Source organism: Ascoidea rubescens (assembly GCF_001661345.1).
Source record: "Ascoidea rubescens DSM 1968 unplaced genomic scaffold ASCRUscaffold_2, whole genome shotgun sequence".
NCBI classification, from domain to species: Eukaryota; Fungi; Ascomycota; class Saccharomycetes; order Ascoideales; family Ascoideaceae; genus Ascoidea; species Ascoidea rubescens.
Window position 1 is genome coordinate 761,499 of NW_017962914.1, and position 12,661 is coordinate 774,159.

At 32.3% G+C, this 12,661-nt stretch overlaps 7 protein-coding genes across 7 annotated transcripts; 4 read left to right on the forward strand and 3 right to left on the reverse strand.

Annotated features, from left to right (window-relative positions):
- Nucleotides 1-95: 95 nt before the first annotated feature.
- Nucleotides 96-2,206, reverse strand: ASCRUDRAFT_43178 (cleavage polyadenylation factor subunit MPE1). The gene is made up of 2 exons (XM_020191033.1): nt 688-2,206; nt 96-666 (listed from the first exon to the last, which is right to left on the reverse strand). Exons 1-2 carry the CDS (start codon nt 2,004-2,006, stop codon nt 171-173), a joined length of 1,815 nt encoding a protein of 604 aa, XP_020049240.1. The 5' UTR covers nt 2,007-2,206; the 3' UTR covers nt 96-170.
- Nucleotides 2,207-2,327: 121 nt separating this feature from the next.
- On the forward strand, nt 2,328-3,456 carry CDC34 (SCF E2 ubiquitin-protein ligase catalytic subunit CDC34). The gene has a single exon (XM_020192662.1). The coding sequence runs from the start codon at nt 2,470-2,472 to the stop codon at nt 3,292-3,294; it is 825 nt and encodes a 274-aa protein (XP_020049241.1). The 5' UTR covers nt 2,328-2,469; the 3' UTR covers nt 3,295-3,456.
- A 1,188-nt stretch (nt 3,457-4,644) lies between these two features.
- Nucleotides 4,645-6,036, reverse strand: PRP42 (mRNA splicing protein PRP42; the record flags this gene model as incomplete). The annotated part of the gene is made up of 2 exons (XM_020190258.1): nt 4,645-4,961; nt 5,103-6,036. Coding segments are annotated over 2 exons (1,251 nt in total), but the record flags the coding sequence as incomplete, so codon positions are not given.
- A 363-nt stretch (nt 6,037-6,399) lies between these two features.
- Nucleotides 6,400-6,951, forward strand: FMN1 (riboflavin kinase; the record flags this gene model as incomplete). The annotated part of the gene is made up of 1 exon (XM_020189638.1): nt 6,400-6,951. A coding segment is annotated over one exon (552 nt), but the record flags the coding sequence as incomplete, so codon positions are not given.
- A 218-nt stretch (nt 6,952-7,169) lies between these two features.
- NHP2 (snoRNA-binding protein NHP2) lies at nt 7,170-7,682 on the reverse strand (the record flags this gene model as incomplete). The annotated part of the gene is made up of 1 exon (XM_020191566.1): nt 7,170-7,682. The coding sequence occupies one exon, from the start codon at nt 7,680-7,682 to the stop codon at nt 7,170-7,172; it is 513 nt and encodes a 170-aa protein (XP_020049244.1).
- A 752-nt stretch (nt 7,683-8,434) lies between these two features.
- PRP28 (mRNA splicing protein PRP28) lies at nt 8,435-9,727 on the forward strand (the record flags this gene model as incomplete). Its single annotated transcript, XM_020189572.1, has 1 exon — nt 8,435-9,727. A coding segment is annotated over one exon (1,293 nt), but the record flags the coding sequence as incomplete, so codon positions are not given.
- Nucleotides 9,728-10,248: 521 nt separating this feature from the next.
- On the forward strand, nt 10,249-12,387 carry PMT2 (dolichyl-phosphate-mannose-protein mannosyltransferase PMT2; the record flags this gene model as incomplete). Its single annotated transcript, XM_020194394.1, has 1 exon — nt 10,249-12,387. One exon carries the CDS (start codon nt 10,249-10,251, stop codon nt 12,385-12,387), a length of 2,139 nt encoding a protein of 712 aa, XP_020049246.1.
- Nucleotides 12,388-12,661: the final 274 nt, after the last annotated feature.

Genomic DNA, 12,661 nt, shown 5'->3' on the forward strand with positions numbered 1-12,661 from the left:
CATACATAAAGTTGAAATGAAAAAAATAAAAAAAAAATATTAAAGTTTCAAAAATGACAATTCGCATCCTACATTCATACATTGAAAAAGAGTTTATTTTATTTATTACTATTAGTACAGTACATAAATTATATAATTAACAATAATTAATAACAATTAATAACAATCTATTATTTATTATTAAGATTATTAAAATTACCAAGATTACCAAGATTACTAAGATTTCCTAGATTTCCTAGATTACTTAGATTCCCTAGATTCCCTAGATTGATGTTTAGATTATTTAAAGGGTTTAAATTATTGGGTTGGATAGCATTGAAATGATTTGTCAGATGAAGAGGTAATGTATTTGGTAGCCCATTGGGTAGTCCCATCATAAAAGGATTAGGTGGTAAACCAGGCACAGAAGGAAAAGGAAAAAAATTTGAAGGAGCAGGCGGGAGTTGGGATAATAGTGGATTGTTATTGTTATTACTGTTACTATTGTTATTGTTGTTGTTGTTGTTGTGATTTATGCTATAGCCATGATTATCAATTGAAGGCATAGATGGCATTGGAGGAATATTTGGTCTTGAAGGCAATTCCACAGTTTTCAATTTTTTCGTTCTAGAGGATGAATCATTGATTGATGAGTTGTAGTCAAAATCACCATTATTATTGTTGTTGTTATTATTATTATTATTATTATTATTATTATTATTATTATTATTATTATTATTATTATTATTATTATTATTATTATTATTATTGTTATCCATTTTATCATTTGATCTTTTGTGGCTGTTAGAATCATTGGCATTGGAATTTTTTAAGATACTATTTAAAGCATTCAAGTTATTTAAATTATTTAAATTATTTAGATTATTTAAGTTATTTAAGTTATTAAAATTGTTTAAATTACTTATATTGTTCAAATTGTTAAAATTACTATTGTTAGGATTATTTTTATTGTTTTCATTTTTCATTGATAAATTGATTTTGGTTAAATAGTCATTAACTCTCTTAGCCATGACTTCGTCAGGGACTAATGAATCTAGATATATTTCTTCCTTTTGACAATTTGGACAAGTGAAATCATTATCTAATAAGTTCTGTTCAATATGACTTAGAGAATATGTAGTTGAACAACAGGGAGTCTTTACAGGGTTATTGAATAACAAATCTGATAGAGGATCAACTAGGGATTTATCAGAAATGTACTCGCTTTTAAAAATAGAAAAATCAAAATCATTTACTTTATTTTGAAATAGTTTCCAAGATTTTGTATCAGCTTGAGCTACAACAAATTTCCCATCATCTGTTATCATATAACTGCCGGAATCCTCGTTGTTTGGTTTTTCAACAGTCTTCAAGTAGGATTTAGGAATACCAGTAGTTCTCTTGATTCTTTTGCCTTCAAAATTCGGATCATTGTTTGTGGGACAGTTTTTGATGAAATGATCGGTGGCACCACATCTGTAGCAGATATAGCCTGGAGGAGGAACCTCTTGTTGACTAGTGGCGCCAGGTTTCGAGCCATTGGGCAAGTTGTTTTTGTTGTGAAAAATTGGAGTCTCGTTAGCTAGACGTTGTTGTTCCTTTTGCCATTGAGCATCTTGGTTTTGAAACATGACCTTTGTTTTATCCTCTTCGGATAGAAACTCGTAGTTAGTAGTTATCGGTTTGACAAGCAACGCTGAGTTGGCGAGATCATTTGGCGACACCTTTGCATGTTTCAATATCCTGGGTTTTCCAGTGACATATCGCGAGGCATTGATCTTGCCATGTCTCAAGGCAGGAGAACGCTTTGCCAAAACAGTGGAGGACCTGGGGATGATCTCGGAGTCGTCCAAGTACTCTTCATTGTTGCTGTTGAAGAGCTTCAAGATGAAGTCGTAGCCATCGCCGAGCTTGTTGTAGTTGATTATTTCCTTCTTGAGATCGAAGACCGAGATGCCTGTGCCGTCAAAGGGAATCCTGGAGTCCTTGTTCTGTGAGACAAACCTGTAGTAGATCACTGAAGGCATGGCTGCTGTTGCTGTCTTTGCTGTCTTTGCTGCCTCTGCTGCCTCTGCTGGAACTGCTGGAACTGCTGGCTCTGTTGTGTGAAAGCCCAGTCCCGTGACACAACCACGTGCAGCAAGTCAGCTTAGACCCCTGCTTCAATTCTCTGGAACAACCCCTGTTTTCACCCATCCCTGCTTCCAACCCTCGTGCCCAACCCTCACCACCAACCCCCATTCCCAACCCCGCCACGTCCCCTGACTCTGGCGACTGGCTCCTTTCTGCTTCTGTTCTGTTTCTTTTGTTGGTTCTTTTCCAGCTCTCGTTGCTTCTTGTCTACTTTTCACTCGTCTTTCTTTCTCTTCATCATCCAGATATCCTACTCCACAGCTGCTGAAGCTTCTACTCCTCTATTTTTTGGTTCTTCTGCGTCTTCACTGCTACTGCATCGTTTTTTTGTCCCACTTCCCACTTTTTTCGTCTGCCATGTCTACATCAAGTGCTTCCATACTTTTGCGACAATACAAAGAACTCAACGATCCTAAAAAGGGCATACCTTCTTTTCATATCGAGTTAGAAAATGGCAATATATTTTCTTGGATAGTTGGTGTCATGGTCTTAAATGAAGACAGCGTCTATCATGGAGGCTATTTCAAAGCTCAAATGAAATTCCCAAACGATTTTCCTTATTCTCCCCCAACTTTCAAATTCACTCCCCCAATTTACCATCCAAACGTTTATAAAGATGGAAGATTGTGCATCTCTATCTTGCATCAATCTGGTGACCCAACCTCTGAAGAACCCGATGCTGAAACTTGGAGACCCACTCAGAGTGTTGAAAGTGTCTTGGTCTCCATAGTTTCTCTCCTAGAAGATCCAAATATCTCCTCTCCTGCTAATGTTGATGCTGCTGTTGATTGGAAAAAGAACAGGTCGAGTTACAATTCCAAAGTCAAAACAGAAGTCGAAAGATCTAAACAAGATATCCCTGACGATTTTATCATGCCCACCTCAAAAACAGCTTATAGCGCTTCTAATCCAATCAACTACGATAACAATGATATCGATGAAGATTTTTGGTATAGCAACGATGAGAGCTTCGATGATGATGACGATAATATTCTAATGAACGACTTTTCAGATAACGATATGGAAGACGAAGAATACGAAGAAGAAGATGATGACTATTCTCAAACTCATAACTCAAATACAAATAATAATAGTAATAGTAATAGTAATAACAATCAAGATAACGCTAAAATATCAAAAGCAATAAATATTTTGAGAAATCAAAATCAACAAATATCATAATCAATTCTCTTACTTCATCACTATAATAAATTCTTTTTTTATTATTATTATTAATTTTTCTTTACAATTAATTAACTAATCAATTAAATTTTTATTATTATTACCCTATTATTATTACTATTATTATTACTATTATTATTACCATTCCCATTTCCATTTCAGTTTCAGTTTCTATTTCAACTTCTATCTTTTTTATCTTTTTTATCTTTTTTATTTTTTTATTTTTTTTTTATCTTTTTTATCTTTCTGTTTTGATTTATCTACTCGTTTTAATCATCTGATTACTTCCATTTTAAAGTAATCAATCGTTAGTTTATGTATTAACCTCATACCTTAAATTTTCAAACCTATCTTACTTTAGTATTCTTTTTTTTTTTTATCCTACTATTTTTATCTGATCTATTCCTTTCTTATCGTATTTACTTATTTATCTACTTTTTGGCATCCTATAGTATAATAAATAATAAATGTTTTTTTCAATATATATATATATAATTAACTATAATACTAAAACTCATTGTATGAATTTAAATGCATTTCAAATAATTTATCAACATCTTCGCTCAAAAATTCTGCAATTCCATCTCCATTGTCAACAAAATTTACCTGGCTTTCTTTTTCTTTTTCTTTTTCTTTTCTTTCAATCTCTTGTTTCTTTAATCTTAACCTTAGTCTCTCCTCAAATTCAAATATTTTCAAATCAATCAAATATTCTTCATAAAACTTATTCATTGTTTTTATTTGATTCTGGATTATTCTTTGATTACTATTGTCCTTCTTGACATTTTTCTTTAAGTTTTCGATACTTTTCAAATAAACTTTATTTATAAACGTGTAATCAATATTGTTCCTAATAATATCATTATCATTATTGCTATCCTTATCCTTATCCTTACCCTTATCCTTATCATTTTCATTATCATTATTACTATCAATTTTTTTATCCCCGTCTCCATCATCAGTAATTATAATTTCTTTTTCCTTTTCTTCTTTGTCCTTATCTTTAACATTTAAAATCTCAATTATTATATCATTTTTATTAAATATTAAAAATTTCATGTAATTATACCAAAATCTAAAACTCCATCCAAACTTTTTTTCATATCTTTCAAAAAATTTCAATTTTTCATTGTTTGAAATAATATTTTGATTTACATTATTCAAATATTCAAAAAATATATCAAATTGTTTATCAGTCTCTTCTTGAAATCTAATACTATCCAATTTTTCTTCCATTAGACTCAAAACATAATTCTTTGAAGATTCTTCCAAATTTTCTAAACTACTATTAGTATTGCTATTGCTATTAGTAGCATTAGTATTGATACTATTATTCTTATTATAACTAAACAAAATTTGAATATTTAAAAAATATACCCAAATCTCAATTTCATTCTTGAAACTTGAAAGTAAATCAATTATAATGTCATTCACTCTAAAATAATTTTTTTGATACAATTCAACTAGTACTAATTTTAATTTGACTTTTATTGATGTCTTTGGTAAATGGAAAATCGATCGAAGTAAAATGTTTTTACTGTTTTCAAATTCATTTAAATTGATATAGTAATTTGCATATCTCAACCAATATTTGTCATATAATGCAGTTGAAATTAAGCATCTTTCATAAATTGTTTGTATCTTTTTGTGGAAATTCTGAACTATGACTAAAGTGTTTAAATTTTTGTTCAAGGTTGAGTTGCTATTGGCATTATTGTTATTTTCATTATTATTCAATGCAATATTATTGTTGTTGTTATTACTATTAGCATTGGGATTAAGACTGTTATTTATAATCACTAGGTTACAATTGGTGTAATTTAAAGTATCCAATTCATAATAGTTTAAATAGGATTCCCAAATTAATAATTCTTGTTTGGATAAATAAGTTGTATGAAAATACGGATGAACAATTTTTTTTTCAAACTCATATATCTTAAACACTTCATACTGAACTGTTATGTATAAATCAGTGTAAATTTTCTTTATTTTATTTTTGATATCTTTCAAGATTTTGGGAATATCAGATGAAAAATCAGAATTAGTTGAATCCTTTTTAAGCAACAATTGCAATGATTGATTGGTATAACCCAATTTGATTAGATCTTTATTAGTAACATAAGTTGAAACATCTTTTAAATTTAAGTTCAAATCTAGAAAATTCATAAATTTCTCATAATATTTTGAAAATCCATAAATTGGTAATTCAATCAATTTTCTTAGTATCAAATAAATTTGAAATTTTTTATCAGCCGAGTTTTCGTTATTTTCCTCTTCAAATTTTAAATACAAATCCCAAAAATCAGTCGAAAGGTAGTGCAATCCAATTTTTAGTTCAGCCTTGAGAAAGAGTCTTTTGATAAATTTGTACCTGTCAATACCATCAGTGTTATGGACAGTTAGAATCTTAAATTTCAAGTAATTTTCCCAAATCAATACCGAACTTGGAATGAACTTCAAAGCATTGAGAAAAATCAAATCAGCCTGGTTAATTTGACCAAGTTTAAAAAACCAGTTAGCAAATATTATCCAAAATTTCTCGTATAACGGAAACTTGTCCAAGAATCGTTTGTAGCTGACATACAACAAAGCAATGTCATCATTGGAGCTTTTTTTGCAAATTCCACCATTTAGATTCTCAGCAGCAGTGAGTAACTTGACCCAAAGATCGTAGTTATCAGGATCAGTTACTAGTTGAAGAGCTACTTCATTGTATTCTGATTTCGACTTGTCAATCTCCATAGTTCCACGCCAACAAGTTGATTCTCACAACATAGTACGAAACCAAAGCTAACCACTGGCGATTATATCTTCTCTTCAACACAGTTTCTTTCTTTGGAATCAGAAACAGAGAAATCAACTGCAAAACTAAAAAAAAAAGTTGAGCACGTGGAGCCAGCAATAGGGTTGGCGTAGTTGACTGTTATTGTATGCACATATGCATATTTAGCTGTTTCCAGAGATGCTGATCAATATTATTTTTGTTATTATTAATGCTGACTGATTTTTGTTTCTTATCAGTGCTTCTCTTTCTGCTCTTTCTGCTGTTGGAGAGTATCAACAAGAACCAGTATGACTAAAGCAGCTTTGACCATCAGGGCCAGAATCCCCAAAAAGCCAATTTCTCCATATCCCATAAGGGAGTCTGCACAGATCATATCTGGCTTTGGCAGAGGCTCGTCTGATTTAGGGATTCCTACTGCGAATATCCCCATTTCCCAGACTTCAAAGGCTTTCCAAGCTCTTCAGCCTGGGGTTTATTTTGGGTATTGCAGCATACACAAGAACTTGAACAAAAGGCTCGGTCCCCAGATCTTAGCTACAAATAACCATATCAACGAAAATAACAATATAAGGAGAAACATCGAATTCAAGTACGGTTTTGGTTTAGATGAGAAAAACGATTTGAGTGTTTCACTTCCTCAAGTTATGTCAGTTGGCTACAATCCATTCTATGGAAATCAAGAAAAGAGTTGTGAAATCCATATAATTCATAATTTTAAAACAGATTTTTATGGAGCAATCATCCAATTTAATATATTAGGTTATATTAGACCCGAATTGGATTTTGTCAATGTTCAAGCTTTAATTGATGATATAAATTTAGATATTAAGTCTGCTCTAGAAGTTTTGAAAAAGGAAGAATATAAAAAATACATAGATTATTTGTAATTATTTCAAATGTTTCAATTATTACCTTGATACTTGTCACTAAAATTGAAATTAAAGCTCAAATTGAAATTTTGATAAAATAAAATAAAATAAAATAAAATAAAGTAAAGTAAAGTAAAGTAAAGTAAAATAAATGGACACTCGTGGATTTTCTTTTATATAAATACAATAAATAATCATTATATCACATTCATTAAATAAATTCATAATACACTTATTTCTTTAACGACTTCATCATAATTCTCCTTGTACTCCTCACTATCACCAGAATTTTTCTTATTCGATTTTCCTCCTCCTGGAACTATCATAATGCAACTCGTTGGTCTCTTTGTAGCTCCTGCTGATCCTAAATCTTCTTTTGATGGGATAAATAAATATGGCACTGTGTTATCTTCACATAAAACAGGCAAGTGAGATATAACATCTGGAGGTGAAATATCTCCTGCAATTACCACTAATCCCTTATCGCCTTTTCTAAGGGCTTTTACAACTTCTTTGACTCCTCTTCTGACATGTTTTTGTTTGGATGCCTTTTTAACTGTCTTTAAAATTTTTTTATTCAATTTCTTTGGAGCTAATGGTCTAGCAAATGGTAAAACTGCTGGCAATCTTTTTTCATAATTATCAATTTTCTCAATGTCTTCTCTTGTTACTTGCTTGCTAGAAGTCTTCTTTGATGATTTATCTTTTTTTTCTTTCTTTTCTTTCTTTCCCATCTTCAATTGTCTCTATTATTGTATTGTTTCAATATTGTTTTGATGAGGAAACTTGAAATGAAAAATTTTGAACGCTTTCTAAAATTTTTCTTAGAACATGAAAAAACCCAGCCCTTTTGGAACGGGATTTTATTTATATTTTGTGTTTAAGAAATGTCAGTATACTCCCCTTTTAAATGGGATTATTTGGTTTCTGTCTTTAAATCGCAAATTTTAACAATCACAGTCTGATTCTATTTGATTTCAAAAGGAATTACAATTGAATCTTTCGAAATTCCTTCCAAATGTCAAATAATGAGCTAATATCATTGGAAAAGTTATTATCAAAAAATGATAATGACCAAGGCTCTAATAAAATAAAATTTATATCCAAAAAACGAAGGTTGAAATTGAAAAAACAGAAAGATAATGAAACTGAAGCGAAAAAAATAAAGGCCCATGTTATCAATAAATCTAATCAAAATCAGCTTTCTATCAACAACAACCGAGATAATCATATAAAAAGCATTGAAAACAAAAGTATAATTAATTTCAACAACAATTCAATCAACAATGTCAGATATAAAAACACTAATAACAACAATAATGGACAATCATCAACAGTGCCACCATCAAAAAAATTAAAGAAGAGCAAATTCAAGTTTGCTTGGGACGATAATGAAGATACTTCAGCTTCAGCAGAAATTAAGCCAATAATCTCAATAGATGCTCAATCCCAAAACAACGACATATCTGCTGCATTATCCAGAAAAATCAATTGGAACAGTAAGCACTGGTCTGAAAAACCATTAAATGAAATGACTGACAGAGACTGGAGGATCTTGAAAGAAGACTTTGAAATTAACTCAAAGGGAAACATTGTTGAAAAACCGTTGAGATCATGGAGTGAGAGCAAGATTAATACTGAAATATTAAAAATTCTAAAACTGTTAAATTATAGAGACCCAACACCAATTCAAAGAGCTGCAATCCCAATTGCTATCAATCGGAAGGATGTGTTGGGAATTGCTGAGACTGGCTCAGGGAAAACATTAAGTTATATAATTCCATTACTAACATACTTACTTACATTGCCCAGGGTTAACTATCATACAAAGAATGATGGACCATATGCATTAGTATTAGCACCCACAAGAGAATTAGCTCAGCAAATTGAAAAGGAGTGCTCTAAGTTTTGTCATAGACTAAGAATAAAACTAACCTCTGTTGTTGGTGGGTATAAATTGGAAAGCAACTCATTTAATTTATCTAATGGTGTTGAAGTGTTGATTGCCACACCTGGTCGATTATTAGATTGTATTGATAGGAAGATCTTAGTTTTGAATCAATGTTACTACTTGATAATTGACGAAGCAGACAGAATGATTGATTTAGGATTTGAGAGTCAGGTCTCGAAAATATTAGAAATTCTACCCAAATATCAAAAACGAACATCAATGATGTATACAGCTACAATGCCCCCGACTATTAAAAAGTTGGTCAAGAATTATCTTAATAATTCCAATACTATTATAATAGGAAACCTAGACAAAGCAGTTGATAGTGTTGAGCAAAAAGTTGAATTTTTGAATACTGAGGAGCAGAAAAATCGAAGATTGATTTCGATTTTAAACTCCAACAACTACTATCCTCCGATTATTATATTTGTCAACTATAAGAAGACATGCGAAAACCTAAGCACTATAATCAACGAAAAGTCAAGGTTCAAGTCCACGATCATTCATGGGTCAAAGAATCAAGACCAAAGAGAGTTGGCCATAACGAATCTTAAACAAGGAAAATTCGATATATTGATTGCAACAGATGTGGCAGGTCGAGGTATCGACATTCCGGATGTTTCATTGGTCATCAACTACCAGATGTCGAGAACCATCGAAGACTACATTCACAGAATTGGCAGAACAGGCCGAGCTGGCAAGCTAGGAACAGCAATAACATTTTTACATAACAAGGACGACAACGATGTGTTGTACGACCTCAAAAACATGGTTCTCAAGAGCTCGTTGAGTAAGTGCCCTGACGAACTTAGACGTCACCCCGCAGCCATCAGCAAACCCAACCAGTTCAAGGCAATTGATCAATAGACCCTTTCCATCTCTGTTGTTTCCTTCAGTTCTTTTCTCTCTTCTCTTCTCTTCTCTTCTTTATATCGTCTCGTCCCGTTTTGGAAAGTAGCGTTAGAGCCCTAATCATCAGGGCTCAGATCACGGGCCCATTTTTCAAAAAACACCTGTTCAAAGTTTGATGAAATTTGGCTCAAACTGTTTTGGCTTCATGAAAGCCACTGTTCAATACAGACGCAATTGAATTCTCGCCAATTGGAGACTCCATTAAATATTCATTAACCATCCTCTTTGCATTTGTACTTTAGTTTGATATCCTTTGGAAGTTAGGCTCAATGAGTACCTCCAAGTCAACTGGGATCGAAAAGTCCTCACTACACACCAGCAGAAAGATAACAAAAACAGATGAGCTGAAATCTTCAATACCCCCAAAGGAAGATGAAGCAGAAGTTGAATTAGTATTCGACGATCCAAAAAAATACGCCCAGTATGAGCTAGAAAACATGAATCAATCCTTACTAAAAGCTGAAGCGATTATAATGCCTATTGTCTTCACTCTATTGTCACTATTCACAAGAATGTATAAAATTGGAATAAATAACCATGTCGTTTGGGATGAAGCACATTTTGGAAAATTTGGTTCTTACTACTTGAGACATGAGTTTTATCATGATGTTCATCCACCTTTAGGAAAAATGTTAGTTGGGTTATCTGGCTACTTGGCTGGATACAATGGATCTTGGGATTTCCCATCTGGAAATGAATATCCCGAATATATTGACTATGTCAAAATGAGAATATTTCAAGCTGTTTTCTCTTCGTTATGTGTTCCCTTTGCTTACTTCACTTGCAAAAGCATTGGCTTTTCTGTATATTCCACTTGGTTATTTACTTTAATGGTATTATTAGACAATTCATATGTTACTCTTGGAAGATTCATTTTGTTAGATTCAATGTTATTGTTATTTACCGTGACCACTTTCTTTTGCTTAGTCCGATTCCACAATGAAAAAAAGAAACCATTTCAAAGAAAATGGTGGAAGTGGATCCTATTGTTAGGTATCTCAATTGGTTGTGTATGTTCTGTTAAAATGGTTGGATTGTTTGTTACTGCTTTAGTTGGAATTTATACAATTATTGAGCTATGGAACCAATTTGGTGATAAAACTCTTGCTAACGGAATTTATGTTTGTCATTGGATAGCAAGAATCATTGCATTGATTGTGATTCCAATGTTGGTTTTCCTTCTAGCTTTTAAAGTTCATTTTGAATTATTGTGGCATTCTGGTCCAGGTGATGCTAACATGAATTCTTTATTTCAAGCTAATTTGGTTGGTTCAAATGTCGGCATTGGTCCAAGAGATATAACCGTCAGATCTTCAATTGTCACAATTAAAAATCAAGGATTAGGCGGTGGTTTATTGCATTCTCATGTCCAAACTTATCCTGAAGGTTCAAACCAACAACAAGTTACAACTTATTCACATAAAGATTCCAATAATAACTGGAGATTCGAAAGACCAAGATGGGAGAAAGAATTTAATGAAGAAATAGATGGAAACGAGTATATTCATGATGGTTTGGTTGTTAGATTATTCCATCCTCAAACTGGTCGTAATTTGCACACACATCAAGTCAATGCTCCAGTTTCAAGAACTGAATATGAGGTAGCAGGCTATGGTAATATGACTGTCGGTGATGAAAAAGACAATTGGGTTGTGGAAATTGCAAACCAAATTGGTAATGAAGACTCAAAAAATTTGCACCCCTTGACAAGTTCATTCAGACTTCGTTCTAAAGCCATGAATTGTTACCTTGGTACAACCGGCGAATCCCTACCTCAATGGGGTTTCCGTCAAGGTGAAGTTGTTTGTTACAAGAATCCATTTAGAAGAGACAAGAGAACTTGGTGGAACATTGAGTATCATGAAAATTCAAAATTACCTCCACCAAGTGATGATTTTACTTTGCCAAAAACCAATTTTTTCAAAGATTTTATTCAATTGAATCTTGCAATGATGGCTACTAATAATGCTTTGATTCCAGATCAAGATAAACAGGACGATTTGGCCTCATCATTCTGGCAATGGCCTACTTTGAATGTTGGGATCAGATTATGCTCATGGTCGGATGACACTGTCAAATATTTTCTCATCGGTTCTCCAGCAACTACTTGGACTTCATCAGTTGGTGTCATTATTTTTGCAATTTTATTTGTCATTTATGTTTTAAGATGGCAAAGACAAATTGATGATTTCCCAGCAGCAGAGGAGCCCAGAACTCATAAATTTAATTTATTTTTAATGGGAGGAATTTATCCAATGTTTGGATGGGGATTACATTTTATGCCATTTGTTATCATGGGAAGAGTGACATATGTTCATCATTACTTGCCTGCTTTGTATTTTGCCATGCTAGTTTTCACATATTTGATTGAAAGTTTAACAAGTAATGCCAGAGCTAATAAGGGATTCAAAAACTTAATCAAAGTATGGTTGATATACGGTGTTTTGTATTTGTTGGTTATTAGTTGTTTTATTTATTTCTCGCCAATAAGTTTTGGTATGCCAGGACCAAATAGAGATTACAAATATTTGAACTGGTTATCAACGTGGAGAATCTCAGACGAAAAAAGATGGTAAGCTCAGTTTTTATCACTTCTCAATACTGGATTATTATAACTATATATTTTATAATACATATCTATATCTTGAAGCGTTGATAATAAAAAATTTTGTACACAAAAGAACAAATCCCAATTTTCTTTTCAAAGAAAAATCGCAGCTTAAAAGAAACACACAGCGCAGAGCCGGAAAAACCACATCAAAACAAGCCGAAAATGTCCTAGAAGGACTCTGAAATTCGAACTTTAATGTCGCTTCTAATTTTACTTGTGAATTATTTTGTGTTTTTACT

Coding starts and splice junctions, on each gene's coding strand:
- ASCRUDRAFT_43178 (XM_020191033.1), bottom strand. CDS start 2,006: ATGCCTTCAGTGATCTACTACAGGTTTGTCTCACAGAACAAGGACTCC.
- CDC34 (XM_020192662.1), top strand. CDS start 2,470: ATGTCTACATCAAGTGCTTCCATACTTTTGCGACAATACAAAGAACTC.